General features: G+C 32.0%; 1 protein-coding gene across 1 annotated transcript in view; it reads right to left on the reverse strand.

Moving 5' to 3' along the window:
- LOC107445030 (nephrin) overlaps positions 1–22385 on the reverse strand; it is a 78752-nt gene that overhangs the window by 45945 nt on the left and 10422 nt on the right. The window contains exons 4-9 of the mRNA XM_043049932.3: positions 18924–18981; positions 17873–18025; positions 13125–13292; positions 11467–11757; positions 4678–4889; positions 1910–1997 (exon numbers count right to left, since the gene is read on the reverse strand). Of these exons, the coding sequence (XP_042905866.2) occupies positions 1910–1997; positions 4678–4889; positions 11467–11757; positions 13125–13292; positions 17873–18025; positions 18924–18981 (970 nt within the window). The remainder of the gene's footprint in view (positions 1–1909; positions 1998–4677; positions 4890–11466; positions 11758–13124; positions 13293–17872; positions 18026–18923; positions 18982–22385) is intronic.

Genomic DNA, 22385 nt, shown 5'->3' on the forward strand with positions numbered 1-22385 from the left:
ACGTGACCTATTTTTTAAACTACTACAATATCTAAAGAGGATTGGATAAATATATTTTATTTCCATTTATAGCCGTTGTTGAACAGCCGACCCGATTTTGAGATTACGACTACCAATGCAGGGATGCCAACTTGCTCTGGACAGCGAATAAATATTTTCGTGTGGTAGTTTATTAATTGTGATTCTTTGTTTAATAAATTCAATTTATTAGATTTTTATCCACCACTATTTCTAAATAGTTAATAGACTTATATATTCATGACTTAATTATAGTTAAATCTTGTTAAACCTGTTAAAAAATTAGCAAAATTATACAAATCTTTGCAAATTATAGTTAGTAGTAATTAACCTTTTTTTAAATTATTTTGTCTTGTCCGGAGCAGTTGGCATCTCTGCCAATGTTCAACTCCGCAGACTTGCTATTTTGTATACTGTTCAGAAGACAAGGAAACTCCTGGATTAACACGTTCACGCCGGGGTGACCCACCGGCGGGTCACGCTAGATTGTCTCATCGGGCTGCGCACAACTGGTAACAAATCAATTTCAATTTTTTGTTTTTTTTTCGGGAATAATAAGAATCCATAACTACCAATTGTTTTTAACGGATGCAATTTTTATATTGAATTGCTTCTTCGCCTTGATAAATTTCCTTACAGTGAATTGTTATTGTTGAGAATAGATTAACTCCTCTCGAATATTATCTAATATTGAAATAGTTCTTCTACCATTATTTTCTCTTTTCCGTCTCGCTTTCAGGCGCAACACTCGGCGTGAACGTGTTAAGTATTGGGAAAAATTTGCTTACGTGGAGGACTTTTTGATAGAACTAACCGAATTTGAGCTGCAGGGTAGGGAAAACCACTAAAACTACCACGGTTATCTTGATGCAAAGGGACTCTTAACTCCTTATCCGTCTACCGCAGGATATTTTACGTCAGCACTCTGGTCTGTACGAGCCGGTTGTGGAATTCGTATCGATCAGCCATCCTAGGACTAGTACTCAGCTCGCCTTATCAATCGCACTCTATCTCCTGAGCCACCATTGCTCCGATAAGTACAATTAAAAATTTCTTAAGCTACGTGCCTTATTTCAATTTCCTTTTAATGAAAGAGTTTCATTTGTAAATAATGCCTCACAACATACATCGTACAAACTTATGACGGGGAAAAAGAATGTCTAAGAGAAATTAGACTGATATATGGAGAAATTCCAAAACTTTGTGACGTATTTGAACTATATCCAATGAAGTCATTTATATGTAACACATAGCATGTACCAGATCCTGTACAAACTTAAGAAGTTGAAAAGGAATATGTAAGAAAAATTAAATGTATTCAGAAATTCTGAAACTTCGCTTCGATTTTGAATTGCATCCTGTTAAAGTGTTTTATGTGTAATACATGGTATCAACAGACACTATACAGACTTAGGAATTTCAACAGAGAAATGCTCTAACCGCCACCACTTTGATACGTTTTGATTTCTAAAAAAAAACATTGTAAATGACAAAACATTGCAGCAATAGAGAAAAAAAATCATTAACTTCCTGCTTCTTTCTTTGAAAAGAAATTTCGAAGTTTCTGTTTCTACAGTTGCCTTTTAAGTCTGGAGGAAACTGAGAATTATCCATTGCCGAATAAAACTGAGTGAAGGTGGGAAATCAAATATTAGAATCAAGTTTCACCCTTTCAATCAATTTAGCAATGATGTTTCTCCTTCCTCAATAGTAATTTATCATATTTTGAAATAATTCCAATTGTTCCGGTCAAATTATGTAAGGGGTATGTTAAACGTTTTTCAACCAAAAATTGTTTCAACCAAAAAGTCCTGAATACGGTGGAATCTATTATTTTTTTTATCCATCCATTAATAAAATATCCATCATGCTAATTGAATATATGACTTACACAAAATGCTCACAGCTAATGTTTGAAGCTTCGTTTCGCCTAGTTCTTGATTCACTGCGTAGCAAGTAAAGAGTTTAGCACTGCGATCCTAAGAAAGAAGTAAATGGGATATATATTTTTTTTTTTAATTTAACTTAATAAGTTCTGGGAATTAATATATATCAGGGTTACCACTTTCGACTTCTCAAAAAAGAAAAAGTGGTAGTTTAAATGTTTTAAGGCCACTGAAAATTTAACTTCCCTCAGGGCAGAAAGCCTACATATGGCAAGACGGAAAAGAGCAAAAACTGGTACGAAAGGCATTTCATTCTGACATTTTTTTCAAGAAACATTAAATTTCTGTAACTACCGCAATTTTTTTACAATTTTAGCGTTTATATAAAACAGCTTCTTTCGTTATAGAAAAGTAGATGCAGCTGAATAATTAAAAAAGAGAATAGTTTAACTCCTCCCGAAAACATGCTAAAACTGAAGTGGGTTAACTACCAGCTTTTCCTCTTTTCCGTCTAGCTTTCATCCATGACTTCCCTGTTTTTACAAAATAAAAGCATGATTAATTTATTATATATTCTAGATTATATATCCAGATTATATATTTAATATATCCAGATTTATATACTCCATTTCAGTTATTTTTTCATTAGATTCGTTGGTTTACAGCAGTGGTTTTAACTGAAAGCCTCCACACGGTTTTTTATAGATAGTCCTATCAGACCACTATGAAGGACATCCACTTACCGAACGAGTCATTTAATACAAAATATAGTTAAAATAAGAAAGTGGTAACAAATATATGACTAAAAATTTGTTTTATTTATGAATATTATTGGTTTGCCTTATTCACTTGTCAACCACTACAGATTCAATTCTCAAATATATAAGATAAATTTCTCTTAATTACTTTTATAAAAGATTTTGGGTTCATGCGCACAACTGGTTCACTTTTTAAACAGTCTGCGCGGACTTCTTATAAAAGACAGTGTGGAGGCTTCTTGATGTAGGAGGTGATGATCCGGCCCGCGAAGCCTTTTCTTGTGGCCCGCGAACTAAAATATATTAGTTGTCGTTTTCTTGCTGACAATTTTCGTAAAAAATTTATATGGGCTTAAAATACTTTTCTTTCGTTTAAAGAACCTAATTTCCTCGCTTCTGTGAAATTTAACATACCAACGGTGCAAAAAAATTTATCTCTCAGGTTTTGTATGCAAGAAAACATGTACTCAAATACAAAAATAATCGTGTATATTTCTCTTTTTTATTTCGTTTTTTTGTATTTAGTGAATATAACTTAGCAAGTGAATATCAAGAATTTTCTCGAAGAAATTCTCCCATTTAACTTTTTGAAACCACTCATTTTGGACGAAATTGTTTACATTTTTAAATTTTAAAACGCATTAAAGAGGGAATGGATATCATGTTTTATTTAAATTCCTTGAATTGAATATCGCATGAGTGGAAAAGAAAAGAAAATTAATTTCAGATGCTTAATAAATTTTTTTTTGTTGCTATAATTCCTAATAAGTCGAAAGAATTTTTTAATTTATCACAGAATTAAATTTAAACGAACAAAAATCTTGTCATTAAGTTTCTGATTAAGAGAAGATTCAAAATGATACGTAACAAGCACTATTTGTAATGCTTGTTATTTTGCTTTTTAATATTAAAAAATCTTTGATAAAAATCTGACTGTAATATTTAATGTTCCTTTTAACATAAAAGAGTCCTATATAAAATTTTGATAAAGTTTTTTTTTTCTTTCTTCCAATGGCAGGCACTGAATTTGTATCTTGCCTATACTATGCCAGAATTGTTGCTCATTTCGCGTTACCCAGTGGGCACCTGTGAACCAAAGTCACGGAGGCGAGGAACATTGCCCACGCCACACTGCCACAAACCCGTTTATAGGGTGGGCCACATTCACACATCATACACACGCACAACAGAGGACAGCACAAAGAGAGAGAGAAACATCCATGCTCAGAGCGGGATTTGAACCCGCAGCCTATGGCTTCGCAGTTAGGCACGCTAACCGCTCGGCCACCTTGCCGGCAATTTTGATAAAGTTGTGGCCCGCCATTTGACTGGTGTTTTAATTGTTCGTTGCGCCACGGGGGTCACCGGTGACCGATGAAGCCAAGATTATTAGAAACACTTAATTCGAGTGAATTTTTAATTTTTTTTAATATTATTATCGTTACTAAAATGGTTTGAAGAAATTAATGCAATATAAAACACACAAAAATAGTTTTATTTATATACACAGACATGCGAACTTGCTCCGGACAGCGAATAAATATTTTCAAGTGGTAGTTTATAAATTGTGATTCTTGGTTTAATAAATTCAATTTCGTAGATTTTTATCCACCACTATTTCTAAAAATTCGTGGTCTTACTTAATTTATCCCTTTTTTTTCAAATCATGCTAAACCTCTAAGAAAACTAGCAGAATCTGTCTGATACTTGCTAATTTAGTTTGTAATTATTAAACCGTTTGGCCAGACGGGCAAGCCATGTAAAATTAACGAGGCATTCGACGTGTTAACTTGACCTAGATCCAATTACCTTGATATTAGCTATTCAAAATTCAGTAAAATTTTAGTTTTAAATCTCTACCACTCTTTAAGATATTTTTAAGAGAGCACAGCAGATGAATTTGATATAGCATTAACATTTTCCTTAAAAAAAAAATTAAAATAGTAGTTAAAACACGAAAGTTTTCAGATCAATTTTTTGATAACAGAAATGCTCTAAAACAATAAAATTCAGACCTGTTTGGTGACGTTAACGTTCAGCATGGAAGTTGAAGTCCATCCACCATTTTCATCTTCTTCTATGATGTTCTCACCAATAAATGGGACTCCATCTACGACCCACGTGACTTCTGCAGCGGGATTGCTCCTTCCAGTCTTGCAAGTTGCACTGATGACATCGCCAGGCTTTGCTTCTTTTGGAACTTCAATAGTGATAGATGACGGAGCGTCTAACAGCAATATAAGCATAGTGGTAACTTTAACCATCTTTCCGTCCTTACTTATAAGAGGATGGATCATTTTTTTCAATTACAAAAAAATTGTGTTGTATAACAGTTTCATTATTAGAATTCATATTAAAAAAATAAGTAAATGTTGTATACTTTAATAAATTAATATTAATGATAACATAGTTGAATGTGAAATTAACTTATTCTTCTTTTTTAAAACTAGAATGATAAGTAACAGAAAGAAATATCCCCTTGGTGTAAATTTAACATATTATTACGTTTTCATACTAGTGATCAGTGGCATTACCTCTAACATCAGAAAGCCTCCTCGCAGTTCTTTATCAGTGGTCTACGCAGACTATTTAAAAAGTAAACCAGTTGTGTTCATGAATCCTAATTCTTTTTTTAAGTAATTGAGAGAAATTTATCATATATATTTGTGAATTAAATCTGTAGTGTTTGAAAAGTAAATAAGACAAACCAATCATATTAAAAAATTAAACAAATTTTAGACTTATATTTGCTACCACTATCTTATTTTTACTACTTAGACTTTCTATTAATTGCTTCTTTCGTAAACTTGTTTATTTTCATAGTGGTCTAATCAAACCACCTTTAAGAATCGTGTGGAGGGTTTCAGTTATAGGAGGTATGATCTTTGTTGTTTACTGCAAGTACCTTGTTACAAATTTAATTAACTACAACTTCTATCTTTTTTGTTTTTTTTTTAATGATGTGACTAAAATTGTTATAGAATTTTAGTGACTACTTTAACACGTTCACGCCGGGAAAAGAGAAAATACTGGTAGAAGAACTATTTCAATATTAGATAATATTCGGGAGGAGTTAATCTATTCTCAACAATAACAATTCATTGTAAGGAAATTTATCACGGCGAAGAAGCATTTCAATATAAAAATTGCATCCGTTAAAAACAATTGGTAGAATTGGATTTTTATTATTCCCGGAAAAAAACTAAAAAATGAAATTTATTTGTTACCAGTTTTTAATCTGGTGCGCCGCCAAGATGAGACAATCTAGCGTGACCACCAGTGGGTCACCCCGGCGTGAACGTGTTAAGGAACCAGTGGCGTAGCGAGGGGTGGGCAAGGGGGGGCATCATGCCCCAGGCGCTACTCACAAAGGGGCGCCAAATGGTCCGCAAAACAAAAAATTGCTGGATAATTTTTTTTTATTATAATTGATTTCTGGAAAATATATTTTAAATTAGTGCCAGTGTAATATAATAAATGTTAATTCATAAATATTATTCATAATATTTAATATTTAATTCATATTAAATATTATATTAAATTCATATTAAATATATTTCAATATTTAATTCACGTCCTTGTCATCGCGCTCTGCTTAGAATAAAAATGAAATGCTATTAAATGTTGTATATAAGTTTAATGTCAGCATAAATTATATTGTATATTTCACTATGTTATTACCTTTCAAGTTCAAGGCATTCTAGGTAAGTAATAAATCAAATAAGATTACTTACTACATCTATTCGACGATTCTATTATTAAGTGAATAGAGTATGAAAAAATTTGTTAACAGAAAAATTTGTTGTTCTCATATTTGTCATCACAGATTCAAAATGAATTCATTCATCTTCTGGCATCTGCAGTTCGAAATCAACTAATAAACGATATCAAAAGAAATAAATATTATGGACTTTTGTTTGATTCAACTCCTGATATCTCTCATCGAGAACAAATGTCCGAAGTCGCTAGATATGTAGATGCTGATTTTATCAATAAAAAAGTTTCCATCAAAGAATCTTTTTTGAGTTTTATTGAAATGCATGCTTAAGATGCAGCCTCGATAGAAAATACAATTTTAGAGAAATTAAATTACGATGAAATTTCATTAACAAACTGCAGATCACAATGTTGCGATAATGCTGCCGTGATGGCAGGTCACAAATCTGAAACGCGATGGAGCGCCAGAATAGAAGCGGTTATCGTTATCATCTATGGGCTATAGAATATAATAGAAAAATTAGCAGAGCACACTACCACTACAAGGGACAACAGAAGTGAAGCTGCAATTCTGTTGCAAAATATACTAACCTTTAGTTTTATAACTTTAGTTCATTTCTGGTACGAAATCTTAAGAAGGATTGATCGTGTGCAGCTCAGATTACAAGATCCTAGAATGAATTTTAGAGAAGTGTTCCATGATCTTGAATCATTAGCGACTGAACTAACCGAAATTTGAGACAAGCTCTGTAAAGAGGCAATAGAAAAAGCAGAGTCTCTTTGTGAAAAATGGGATATGGATACAACAATACGTGGCTGGAGAATTGGCTATGGTGATCTTTCCGCAGAAAGTGAAATTTCTCGCGTTATGAAAAGCACTTTTGATCGTCTCCAACAGGAAATGTGTAAACGATTAAGTGACCTTAATTTCAAATTTGGATTTCTACTAGACGTTGAAAATTTATTAAACAAGGATAATGTTGATAACGACCTTGGAAAAAAATCGTAAAAATCTGGGTGAATTTTATAATACAGATTTCAATGTAATAGAATTTTTATCAAAATATGTGACAGCAAAATGTTACTTCGCAGTAGAAAAGAAATTAAACCTAAAACTCCATTACAATTTCTTACTTTTATAATCAATCTCGAATGGAGAAGATGTTTTTCCAAATCTGAGAGAGGCATTTCAAATACTCCTGACTACCTCAGTATCAATTGCTAGCTGCGAACGTTCATTCAGCAAATTAAAATTAATTTTGACAGATCGCCTAAATGACCTAGCATTTTTAAGTGTGGAAAGAGAAAAATTTTAAATGATCAATTTTGATGGTATTATTGATACATTTGCTTCATCAAAAGCACGGAAAATTTAGATATAGTAATTAGTTTTATTAATGAATTATAATCATATGATTATTAAATATACGCATCTCCTTGGAGATAATAAATATCTACTTTTTTATTGTTTTAAAACTGCGTGTTTTTAAAATATTTCTTTATAAATATGTAAAATAAATAATAGGTATCTTTTGAACTAATTCTAGATGATCAAAATGTAGATGATCTAGATGACATTTCAAAATCTAGTCTTGTTCTCTCAACTACATTTTTTGTCTCAAATTTAAAGCCTAGCTTGAGTCTATGACTTTATTTATTTTACTTTACTTATTTATTTATTTGCGAGTATATTTTACATATAATATTTTATGGTTTTCGAATGGGGGGGGGGGCGCTAAAAGGGTATTGTGCCCCGGGCGCGAGTTAAGCTCGCTACGCCACTGTAAGGAACTGATGAATTTTGTTAGAGATATTAACACATTGCTGACCGGCGACTTATCTGAAAATTTCCCCATGTTTTTGAAAGCGGATGTTGGTCGTAAAACAATATAAATAAACTTTAAAAAATTTTTATTTATTATTCAACTCTTAATATTTCTTTTTCGTATGATAAAAAGTATGACAATCACCTTCGTGTAATGGCACATCGGAAGTTTTACAAATGTATCAAGTTTCGTGAAGTTATAATAAATTGGTAGAGAATTAAATAGTAAAATTGAAATTAAGGAAAATTACGCCCACTTTTTAAAATAGTCACCACGAGACTATTTTAAAACGCTTGGTCACGGAAACACGAGTTAACTCGTGACCGGTCATCAACGCTTGGCCGCGAAAACACGAGTTAACTCGTGACCGGTCAGCAATGTGTTAAATTGCACCTGTATAATTTACACTGCTGTAGAAATTAATTTACACTTATGTTCAGAATGGTTTTGAATAAAGAAAAATTGGCCCATATTAAAGCATGAGGAATTATTAAGAAATATTTATGCATACTTACATAAGCCAGTGTATTATTTTAAGCATTTTTTTAAATTTGTTCATTTAGCCTTTAACTTTTTATGAATTTCTCAACAACGAATATTTAATGCTGAGAAATTATCGAATACGTGCAATTTCCTCAAGTGTTTAATGCTCTTTTATTTCCTCTAAGATATTAATTACATCACAAACCCTGTTTAAACCATCGAGAATCCTGCTCATATACTAAATTAACATAAAAAGTAGTTATCAAGAATCGCCACAAACAACTGTTTTTTTTAATATCGCCCTACTTACTACACTATTTATTTAAGAAAAAAGTAGCACACTTCAAATTACGAAAAAATGTAGCGACTGCAGTAGTTTCACTACTTGGCGCTTCTTTCGACTACTGCTTGTGATTTTCATATAGACAACTGACCACTTTTTTGTGGTTAGGCATTAATGGATTAAGAATGCCAGAATATGGAAAGATATCTGAGTACCCTGTACCTTGCAACTCATTAGTTTATTTCAATTATTTTCAATTTTAAATACTAAAATTTATTAAACAAAACCTCTTTTGCGGAGAATAATGTTACCAGTTTTTAAAAAAAAATTTTTTTTTTTTGATAAACGTCGTTGCACAGCTGAGCTGACCCAATTTAGGTTTTATGACAATTAATGTTCAACTCATTAGCCTTGTATTTTAAAACCCAATCTACAAGATAAGGGATCTAATGGATTAGGTATTGGGAGCCATTTCTCTTTCTGAAGGATTTTTTGATGGAACTAACTCGCATTTGAGTTACATAGTGAGAAAAACGACGGAGACCTCTCAGGGTTAACCTGGCGGTAAGGGGACTCTAGCCCTTAATCCGTCTAACACTGTGGTTAGTTCTAACCGGGTGCGGAATTTGTATCGATCAGCTATCGCTGGGATTCGAACCCGGTTCACCTCATTGGATGGCGGACGCTCTATCCCCTGAGCCACCAAGTTTCATAATTATGCTTTCCTTATTATATGAAGTAGTTTAAATGATAATGCAAAATAAACAAAAACTAAATTTAGCATCACGAGGGTAGAACTTCCGCCTTGTCTCCTGATTAAATTAATCAGAACGTAACTTCTAAATTTCAGGTACAGTAAATGGTTTATTTATTCACAGAAAATACTTCTTCCTGTCTGACCCTTATTTCCTGTCCGTAACATGAAACATCACTAATTTCCATATTTAAGTTTGCTCTTTTTACCGTTAAAATTCATATTATTGAGAGAGAGAGATTTTGCAAGCACATTCAAGAGATTTTGCAAAGCACTTGTCTTACGTTATGCTTAACGCTCTCCTCATTTTCCACTCCTTAGCGATACTATTAATTGTATGGTTATTATCCCGCATGCGTTGTGAAGACACATAGTATTAAAAATTAAAGGTAAAGTTAAACTAGAAACTCATTCCTTTATTAGAAAATTCAATTAATATATCAACAGTTATTAAAGGTGCAACGTTTTTTTGGTACTTATGTATTATCGCAACCAGGTTGGCGCGATTTGTAAGTTTGAGTAAGAAAGTATGAATAGAAAGAAAATGTACATTTATTAATTACAGATAATTTTTAATGCAGTTTTTTATATTATTTTGTTTTAAAATATAAAATAGCAATTAAACCCTTCCGGTTTCGAATTTGAATAAGTTGCAATAAGAACCAATTTCCGGCTCTCACACCCAAGTGTTGATTGCACTCTTCGACGTTACATTTCCAGAAAATTTGCTTTCCAAAATACAGTTTCATTTTATGAGAATTTTTACAAGTACGTTCGTTCGGTATAATTCCATATCCCTGTAACAATTCAACAGCATCTTTCTCACTCGCCGGCAGATCCCAAATACCCATAGTTAAAGTATTTCGCGGCATTCAATCTAACCAGTAAGCAAAATAATTTCTTTACGAAAAACCACATATAACACGTAGGGTTGCCGTAAGTAGGGACCCCAAATTTGGCGTAAGTAGGGTCGCCAAATTTGGCGATTTATGCGAATTTTGGTCTGGTTGCGCTAATACGTAAGAACCGTTTTTTTTTTCTTGCGCTCTGTGTAGGGTACAAAAAAAAGCCATAACTCTTGTTATAATCATCTAATTTTCAGGAATCAATCGGCCAATCTTTAAGGTTCAAAGAGATCAACTCAAATATATTAATAATTAGTGTTGACACTATTTAAAGTTACGAAATCAGACTATTTTCTCTGAATATGAAAACCTTTTTTCTCCCAGCGATTTTGGATTTCTGACTATCAAAATATAGGGATGACGCAATCTGGTAGATGTGGTCCCAATAGTTTAGTCAGAACAGCTGTCGAAATTTTGGACTCGTATAGAGAGATTTAGAAAAGCGTTACGTTTCCCCTAACACTAACATTAACGCTACTTGAGCTTTACAGTACATAAGCCAAAATCTTCCTCCAAACTACAGTGACACTCAAGAGTAGAAAGTAATTGTTAAGTTGCTGTTAAATGTAAGGCTTGTGTGGAAAATCTCGATAGACTTTTTGCGTATTCCGCCCATATCTTGAACAGTTAAGCGAATGAAAAAACTTCTCCACACCGCACAAATTAAATTATTTTAACATACTTTCAATGTAGAAGTAGCTATCGGCTGGATCTATTTTCATAGTTATTAGCAAGGTTTTTTTTGTGTGTGTATAACCTAAAAAACCAAGCAAATGATAGAAACCATTGTGACAGCTATTATCAATATACAGAAAAATAACTAGCTTTCTACTTACAGAGTACTTTTAATGTTATAGATTTTTCCATTGGTACTGGTGTCATTGAGCTAGAAGCTTTGCATAAATAAAGAGCTTTGTCGTCTGTTGGTGAAGCTGTAAATGTAATCTCGTTGACAGCCTCACCATCTAAAGTCATGTATGAATGATCTACAAAATCCCCATTTCTAGTCCATACCAGCCAAGCCAAGGGATTACCTCCACGAGAAACACATCTGATACTGACAGTATCCCCAGATCTGATTTTCTCATGTACTCTATATCCTTCTATAGTTGGTCTTCCAGGAGGATCTGTAATTCAAGGATTTTTAAATTATTATTCATGGAATTAAATGATCGAAGAGCATGCAAGGTTTAGTAGACTTAAGTTTAGAAGATCATACAGGTATGTAGACAATATTTATTTTACAAATATTGTAATATATATTGCAAATTTTATTATTTCGTAAGCGAGCGAAAATAAACTACTACGTTCATGAATTGGAACGTATAGTCAAAATGTTTGTGTTGCTTATCTGGAATTCAAGAGGTGCATAATTTAAGAAATCTATAGACCAATGAAATTATCAAATTATTCGCGAGAAATCATTGGCGGTTTCTAATATTTCCGTCATTTTTTAGCAATGCTTTTGCTCTCAGAATTTTCTTGGTAAAAAAGAAAGTGAAAACTTTCGAACTACTGAAGTCGCTTTAATTTATTTACGGTATTTTAACCCATTAAAACGAGAGAAGATAATACGAAACAAAGAAGACTGAATAGACGACTATTAACATAAGGTCGGTTCCGCGACATTAAGGTTTTGGAGCCAGCTCCAAATTTCTTCAGCTTTTGAGAAAATTATCATGTATCTTTAACGGTTGTTAATTAATTGTTTAACGGTTCAATATTAATTCTGTTATCGATATTTTAAAAATTTCTGTCAGGAAACTAAACTACAATAACAAAAGTTCAGATCCTGAAGAGTAATAAAATAATATTCAAGGTTTTTTTCAAACTTAGAGAGCATTCCTACTGAATGTGGTTTGATCGTTCTACTTAAAATGCACCAATCAAATTCTCGATTTCTGTATTTTGCATCAATTTTTATTGTCATAAAAAAGTGGCGAACAAATATAGTCGGTGCAGCGTTGGAAAATATTTCGTATTAAAATAAAAGGTTTGTTTTTAAAGCATTTGAATTCGGCACAATATCATTCATTTATAACTGAAAGAAGAAAAAAGAATATCTCCAGTCTCCTTGTTAAGATAAACCTATTAAACTTTTCAGTTAGTTTTCGAATGGAATCGTCAGGTTAGTTTGAAACGGACTTCAAGAGATCTGTGTCCGGGAAGTTGTCCAATTTTAAGTTCTGCCTGAAAATCAAATTGGTATTGCTGTTTTTAATCCATAGCATTTTATGTTATATCCTTGCTTCGAAATTAATTTTCAACCCAAAAGTATGCATATTTTTTCTTTATTTTTGATTAGGATTCAAAATATCTACATTAATAGCGGTGATTAAGGAAAATTCCGTATAGATTAATGTCGAAAGATTTTATACAAATTTTATTTTAACCTCTTATCTATTATTGTAGAAATGCCATCCATACATGTTAAATTATGCCTTTCATGTTAAATACGAACTAAATATGACTTTTATTTAGGAAATGTAATTACATTGTACGTCTAAACTGACGCCGGCTGATAACATAATAGACGTAAAATTGCTTTCACTTTCGCAGGCATAATAAACACCATGATCATCTGATGTTGGCTTCAAATTCAATGTTGATACAACTTTCTGGCGACCATCTTCCTCATCAGTGATAGATATTCGTATGTTTTCTGAAAATGTTAATAAATTGGGTTCATAAAATTAGAAACAAACATAAGATGTTAACTCTCAATTAATGTATTTCATTTAATTAGAATAAATTATCAGTACAGAGCTATAAGCTAATGTAAAGAGCTCGTTTGCACTCTTCTACAATCTAAATTGTCAATAAAAATACTGAACATATAAAAAAGTTAAATGCTTTACAGGGCTCTCAGTGGTTTACCAAAATATTTAAAATTATAAAAGTTCAGATTTTAAAATGGCTTTCTAATTTAAAAGAGAATATATCACAAAACGTGTTTTTGATCTCAAAATAACTTAATAATTTAAATTCTCATATAAAAGTTTCTTATCCTCCGGTGAAAATTTTTAAATTTAAATCAAAGAAATTTCCAGTTGCTCTAATAATTACCTTACTACAACTTGCATATTTTTCGCAGGTGGGAGTTGGATTTAAAGTGAGAGGTCTTAAAGTTTTGAATGTCTTGAGCAAAATGTAGATGATCGATTAAAGACAACACTTGCAATTTTCAACGAATTCAGGCTAAATTCCGTGACATAGTTCCAGAGTTAGTCCAATTTTTTAATATTTAAGATTCCAACCGATGTGTTTTTATGATTTAAAATCACATAGTTTAAAATGATTTAAAAAATTTATATAGCTTGCAATTCATATTTTTTCAACTGTTATTAAATAAAGGAATGAGAAATAATAAATACTTATTAAAAATGGTTTTTTTCAATGACGCTATCTTTGGATCTACAAGTTTCATAAGTGGCTACAAGAATGTTTTAAATTACTCAATTAGATTTAGAATTATCAAAAACGTAAAAAGTGAAATAAACTATGGATATTTAATAAACATTATTAGAAATGTTTTTTTTTTCACTGAAGCTATCTTTGAATCTAAAAGCATCCTGTTTCGGAACTTAACCATAGTGAGCACTAATTAATTAACATAATTGAGTTTAACGTTTTTAGTATGTGTAAGTCCGATCAGATCATTAAAACAAAAGTTATTCAAAGTGTCGTATTTCCCCCCCCCTCTCTACATACCCTGAATAAAACTAGTGTAGAGTTGTAGTTTATGATGATTAACGAAACTTTAACCATCATTCATTATCTTTCTTTTTGTTGAATAAATAATATTATTTTTAAAAAGCCGTTCTTAAAATGTAAATGAAAAAGGATTGAATATTTCGCCCAAAAAAAAAAAGAATAATTAATTGTCATTCTTATTTTGCGATTGTTTGGAAGGTTTCCAGCTGAAGAAGTTCTGAAAATGCTTTAAACAGAATATTAGCCGATTGATTTTAAGAAGGGGACTTCTGATATTTTGCCAAAACTCTGGGTTTTTCTTTTTCCTCTCTTTCATTTTCTTTTTGAATGTTCCACCAGAGATGAATACTAGATAGATAATGGTCATTTTGCCAATTAACAGTGAAATCTATTAATTTGACCACTAATGATTGACCACCAGTCTACGTTGATCTATTTAATCAAGATCCGAATTCATCTTATAGAATAAAGAAGAACAAAAGCTTTTAACCTGCCCACCTGTCTACCCTGAATTTTGATCGGAGAAAAAAAATCACGCATGGAATAATATTATTGAATGTTATAATAAACACTTCATAAATGAACCACAAGAAAAAATACTTTTTCGGGAGTATTTTTATGCAACAAATTAATTTAGCGAGTATCAGTGTTGAAGTGAACCCAGGGCCTGATTATCGCCTAGGCTCAATAGGTATGGGCCTAGGGCCCACAATTTTTGAGGGGGCCTCAAAAATTAGTAAAAAGTCTGGTGAAAGGTGGGCTAGCTTTGTGTTGGTTTAAGTATTGAATAAATAAAAGAAATAATTCAGCTAATCAGTGATTTTTAGCAAAAATCACTGATTTGAATTGTTTTTGGCCAACAAACTATTTTTATTTTGACATAACATTGTTTTGTTGTGTTATATTCTTCTTTAATTTATAGATATGTAAACTTTATCTTAGAAAAATAATCTTCAATTCTCTGCTTTCAAAATTTCTTAGAATGTTTCTCTTGAATCATGCAATTCAATAGATTCTTTTTCATTGTTAGGACTACTCATCAGTAATTTAATTTCAAAATAAGGGCCCGGAAAATTGGGTGGGCCTTGGGCCTGAATTTGTCTTAATTGGTCCCTGAGTGAACCTAATATAATTTTTTAAAAATGATATTGGTTCTATATATAATTACTGTCATGCTAAAAAACCAGTCATGCATATTTTCTTTTTAAAAAATTTTATTTAATATTAACTATTATACCGTCTTCTTACATAATCCAGTGTGAAATCGCCACGACCGAACATTTTTGCTGAACTTAAGGGAATCCTGTAGGGCATATACCAATAATGCTGAAACTGACCTTTTTCGATGTACCCTGTCTCTACATCTAAACAAGATATTGCTTCATTTTTTTCACAGAATATTTGCTTATACATGTTTACACTGTGATAATTGTTATTAAATATCTATGGCAGACATTTTTTAAAAAAATTATGAACTGAGAACTTTTAATTTTTTTAAAAGATTCATTAAAAATCTTTTATAACTCAACAAGTATTTTTTTTTAACACTAAAACATTATCACATTATACAAATGTTATAATCTCGAATATACCCATATTTGACCGAAAACGCTTCCTTATAAGAGGGAATCACTTTTAGTTTATTTAAAAAAAAAGAGGGTGCATCGTTGAATCAGCTTAGTTTATGCAACAAATTTTAATTCGTTCGTGTTATTAATATCACTTTAATTCTGAAAAAAAATCTTAAAATTAAGCTTAAAAAATTTAATTACATTTAATATATTTTGTTTGGTAATATGAATTCAGAGAAATTATTAAAAAAAAAAAACAATTACCTCCATAAGTTAACCCCTTGTTTTAGTTAAACAAAATAGGCAGTGCACTGCAAGAAGTCAACTTATACATATTTTACTGTATTAATATTGTCAACTAAGCTTTTAGATAATGCTAATATATTATTAAACATTACACTAAAGTCTTGAAATTTATTCTCAAAAAATCTGTGGTCTGGGATTTTCATTAACGTACTTACTATTACTCTCTGGAACTTTAATCCGTGTAAGACCATGATCTCCTAAATTCTACTCCAAAACCGTCAGTTTCATGTTTTTGCTTTATAATTTCTTATTTTTAAGGTCTTCAGTTTTTTCTCAATCTCATCTACCTATCTCTTCCTCAGTGTTCCCCATTTTTACTGACCATGACATTGGCAATTTAAGATCATTTTTGTACATCTGTTGTGGTTCATTTTTTCTATGCGTTCCAACCATTGAAATCTTTTTGATTTTATACATTTAATTATATACAGTTACCATGTGCTTCTACTTAACATTATTATACACTAAACTACATATTCTTTTACATATTATGTACCTTTATACCTTTTATCATATACTTTATAAGTATCTTATACCTGTATTTATTATATACCTTTATAATTACAACCATGCTCAAAGAAAGAACCCAATCAGATGCTATTGCAGCAGAGACAAAATTAATTAATTTTCCCTGAAATGTAGAGCAATAATCTATGTAGATGGTTCTTTTATAATAACTGTGATAGAGGTGATGCAGGTATCCTTATTTCTCAACCTTCGGGTGAAAGAATTGAAGTCAAAATTTAAACTGGCCAAATAGCTTTGAATTTCACTGGCGGACTGATTACAATCACAGAAGATTTTTAATTCTACCTCTTACACTATTCTGAAGACGCAACTGTAAGGATTGATTATTTACTCTACTTCTAGATCGGTACTAGAAGCCGTATGTAATGGGGAAACAAATTTTACTCAAAACATCAACAACCTTTCAAAGCAGGCAAAAAAAGAAGGACAAAAATCTGCACTTTTCTGGTAGATTCCTGCCCAAGTGGCTATGGTATTGAGGGAAATGATTGAGCTAATGTCTTTTTTAAAAAGGTTTTAGTGGACTAAAATGCGTACTGGATTAGCTCCTCATCGTCATCTATGAAAACGCAAAAGTAAACACTTTCGGGAAACTTTTAAGAACCCACCATTCTAGATCTTAACTGTACTAAAAATATCTCCTCCGCAATAGCAAGACTCCTTGCAAGAAGACATTTCAAAGACGTGAAAATATCTCCAAACAACACCACCAGATACTGCGACACGTATGCAGATGTGACCAAATACGACGATACGTTTATAAGGCGGTACGTATGCAGACATTGCCGTCCCAAACCCAAATGACTCTAAGATACATTTTCAACTATCCCGCTATTCTAGCTGCACTTTTGAAACTCGGATCACCACCAGAGGACATCCTATACAGTATACAGTCTTCAGGCGGTAGATCTTACAAAACTCATCTTCCAAACTTTCAGAAATATTTTGCACTGAAATAGACAAGGCAACGACGCTTTATATGCTTTTCTTTAAAAGGCTTTTTGATTTCATGTTGGTTTTATAATTAGTTGAATTAAATCATTAATGTATGATTTTGTTTCAGTAAAATATTACTAAAATATTATTGCTGTTTGAATTTTAAAAATATGATTATAATTAATACCTTCTGATAGCTGATATGAATTCCTTCTCCATACAATTTTAGGTGCTGGTTTTCCTCCAGTAACCTCACAGGCTAACGATAAACTGCTTGCCATTTTCACTTTTACAACCGTCCCATTTGTTCTATCTATAATTTTAATGGATGTGGGGGGCACTGAAAGTAACATAAATCATAGATTAAAACTGAAAATTGAAAATAAATTTTCAAAAATTTTTTTTTTCGTTTTCTGCAATCAAAGCAATTTAAAATCAACGTCCCACCCATAAATGGACCACGGTAAAATTAGAAAACTTTGACCAGTTTTGCGTGCCTCGGTTACAAGGCTTCGGTATCACTCGTTCTGAAACAGTTAATTGTATAAAAATTTTATTCTAATCTAATTCAGATGTGGGTACTTCAAATCTGAAATTAGATTTATTCGAAAAACTACAGAATTTTTTAAAAATAATATCTTTAGTTTAGTTAATTTTTTTTTTGTTTGAATGTATAAGTTTTTTTAAAAAAAAGGACACATAGATTTATGTACATGCACATACACTTGCCTGCTTCTTCGAAAATAACACTTAAGACAAAATACATATGACTATAACATATCGTGGTTAATACATATCGTGTCATAAGCTGAAATTATCGCCTTCTACCTACCATTTCCATCGGCGATGCGAAAATTTCTAAGATCCGTTCAGAAATTATATGCAACGGAAAACAATAAAAAATTTTCCCCAGTGTATATTTAACTTTAATTCAAATAATATAAACTACACTTTTACTGGTATGTGTTATTGTTTAAAAAAAAAGCAGTTATCCCATTGAAAAATTTCATAAAAATTAATTTTTTCCAAAAAAACACTTCAAAAATTTATTTAACCACAACGAAATTTTGTTGAGTAAAAGTAAAAAATTTGTAAAGTGCATTTTTTATATTGAGAACTGAATCTTTTCTGTCACCCTTCGTAATTGCAGTTTAGGGGTACCGAAAACTAAATACTTACCTTTAGTTTGAGCATCACTTAGAGAAACATAAATTAAACAAAAAAAAATTTATTCTTACACAAAACAGTTAGATTAGCTACTTCTTTAATAGCCTCGTGTCCATCAGCGGGACCAACCTGGAAAATATTCACAAAATGATCTAAACCATTAGTATCTAGTGAAACAATGATCTTATATAATAAAAAAAATACTTAAGTAAAAAAAAAGTTTATTTTATGTAAATTTTTATACATGCATGCATTTTATAAATGTATTATGCATTAAACTGAATTTTTTTTAATTTCTTCTCCAGGATTTAGAAAATCTTTAGATCTTTTTACATGCACCGAAGAGTCATTACATTATGACCACCCTGCTAATAACATGTAGGGCCACCTTTAGCCCTCAAAACTGCTAGCACCCGCCGTGGCATTGATTCCACAAGGTGCTGATAGGTAGTCTGAGGTATCTGGTACCAAGCGCTCACCAGCTGGTCCTGTAATTCCCTCACATTGCGAGGGGGTAGCGCGGCAGCACGAATTTGGTTTTCCAAGTAGGACCACAAATGCTCTATTGGATTAAGGTCAGGTGAATTTGGGGACTAAGACATGACTTGAAAGTCACTGGAATGTTCTTCGAACCAATCCATCACGATTCGACCCTTATGACATGGTGCATTATCCTGTTGGTAAACACCATCCCCAGCAGGAAAAACTGTTGCCATGAATGGGTGAACCTGGTCTGCAACTATGTTCAAGTAGCTTACAGGCGTCAGGGATTGTTCTATGAGGATTATGGGTCCTAGTGTGCCCTATGAAAACATTGTTCCTGGGCGAGAAACCATGAAAACCTGGGTGAGCCCATTGTTATAGATGGAGGGTGGTCATAATGTAATGGCTCTTCGGTGTATATGCTTGAAATATTCCCATCTGTTGACAATAGCTAGCCAATGGAGATTATTTAATAACCTTCCAATTTTGTTGAAATATATGCAAAATTTTAACGAGAAATAGAATACATTTAGTTAATAGATATTTACTTCCAGATGTTTTATTTTATTTTAACGAGATTTTAAAATTAAACATCTGAAAGTAAGTGTCAATTTCCTATATGTGCTCTATACTGCTGTCAAAATAGTAAATTTCTTTACTTCTATCAGTGATTGATTAAGCAAATTTTACATTGGATTAAGTGCTAAGATAAATATTTCCCGAAGTTAGAGTACTATAATAATTCAGGGCTAAAGAGAATAGAAGGGCTAGCTCACTCCTCTCTTAGAGCTGAAGCTACGATTTCCCTCCTCATGACGTCACTGTGTCCACAGATCTCGGAGATCGCAAGCAAAGATATTATGATAACTTTGCATCTTTATCTTTGTAAAAATAAGTTAGACTTCTTCTAGTTATTAGCTTTCAAACTTTACGTAATTAACACATTATTTCCGTTCATAAACATAGTTCAAAAAAAACTTTCTCGGCCATTATATTAAAAAAAAATACCACTTTAAACTTATAAAAATGCTTTACTAGTTGGCGAAAAGGACACTATGAATACTTTATTTTAAAAAGTTAAGTTTTAACTTTAATTATTAAGAAAAATGAAAGCACACATCGACACTTTTTTTATCTACATATTCTTTTATAACAATAAGTTGAGTTAAATTTAGAATCCCTGATTTTAAAATATGCCGTTAATAGCAGTTTGTTCATACTTAATCATTAGGAAATATCATTCTTAAACGCTAATTACTGAAACAAAATAATAATTTAGGTTCATAATGACGTTAGAAATTTTACAATTGTTTATAGATATTTAAATTTACGATGATATAATTTATAGATACTTAAATTTAAGAGAATATGATTTTTAAAAAAAATCATAAACATTTAGAATAACTACATTAAAAAATATGTTATGAAATTAGGAGAATTTCAACTATATACTATATATTTTATTTATACTTTTTATTTACATTTTAATTTTCCTTGACTTTATCCATTTTTTAATTTTTTTCACCTGCCTTTCTTTTTGAAGTAACGAAGCGGTTTCTATTTAGATAATGAATTTTTGTAAAAGTTCTTAACGACAGAATAAACGTATTGTTGTTTTATATTAACTGTGTATTTCGGAATCCATTCTTTACATAGTTGTTCATTTACTTTAGGGAACACGCGGAAAATTATATTTTTTCCTTTTGTTTATCTATCAGAATTTTTGCAAGTTGCAATCGCGCAAACTGGCATTTCGATAATAGTTTTAAATTCTTGTAAATTCACTGCAAAAACTGAGGAAAGTCATTATAGAAAATAATAAATGTCTTAGAATATCTCGCAAAAAGAAATGCTCCAATATTAGTTAGAGCTAGTAAGGCCGAACGCTCCGTTATTGAAGTAAAAGTGCGAGCTTTGCGCCAAAGTGACGTCACTAGAGAAAATCGGAGGATTGGCGCGGCGAGAGTTTCTTCAAAGGAGTGAACCAGCCCTTCTATGGATGGTGTTTTCTACGCTAGGGAACGCTGCAAGCTCGGGACTGCCTAAATTTCCGGGTTACTGTTTCAGTTGTATTTTAAAGGCATTTGGCATCATTGTGTTTTGAGATTCTTGCAAACAATGTATTTGATTACTTACGTTTACAATGCTAACAATACTTGTGTTTACAATACTAAAAGTGTTAACACCAACGTAAGATGGTGCACAGCTTGCAGCACGAACAAACAGTAATAAACAAATGGAAAGAGGCCAAATCAAGACTGCCAAAAAAGCGAGATATTCAAAATCTAGCAACCATGTCACCTTTTTTAATAATAAATAACAAAATAACTAAAACCAATTTTCACTCCAAACTCCCCAGAATTACATAATAACATTAATATCTTATGAAATACGGCAGATTTGAGCTCAGAAATTATCTAATTTATTTCTTTTATTGAAAACAAAATTATCCGTTTGAAAACATCGCCTATCAGAATAACATGTAGTACGCAGCTGCAAACTTTTTAACCGGAACTAGAGTAGGTGCCGAGCTCGAGATTGTTATTGTTTACATTCCTATTGAAAACACCATCCATTCTCTTTAGCCCTGATAGTAAATGAGGAAAAATCCGTAAAACTCTCATCTATTGTTTCCTTTGACACTCTCTCTGTCTCAAATTAGTTGATATATATGAATATTTTTGTACTGATTATACACTGAAGAGCCAAAAAAACTGGTATACCTGACTAATATCGTGTAGGGCCCCCGCGAGCACGCAGAAGTGCCGTAACACGACGTGGCATGGATTCGATCAATGTGTAAAGTAGTGCTGAAGATAATTGACACCATGAATCCTGCAGGGCTGTCCATAAACCAGTGGGAGTAAGAGGGGGTGGGGATATCTTCTGAATATCACGTTGCAAGGCTTCCCAAACATGTTCAATAATGCTCATGTCTGGGAATTTTGGTGGATTTCCGACACATGCGGTATACTCGTGGAATGGTCGTACGTGAAAATCCAAATTTCATTGCTATCTCGGAGATGCTATGTCCCATCTCCCGTGCGCCG

The sequence above is a fragment of the Parasteatoda tepidariorum genome, chromosome 5 (assembly GCF_982258835.1).
Source record: "Parasteatoda tepidariorum strain Cologne lab strain chromosome 5, Ptep-v5.0, whole genome shotgun sequence".
NCBI lineage: Eukaryota > Metazoa > Arthropoda > Arachnida > Araneae > Theridiidae > Parasteatoda > Parasteatoda tepidariorum.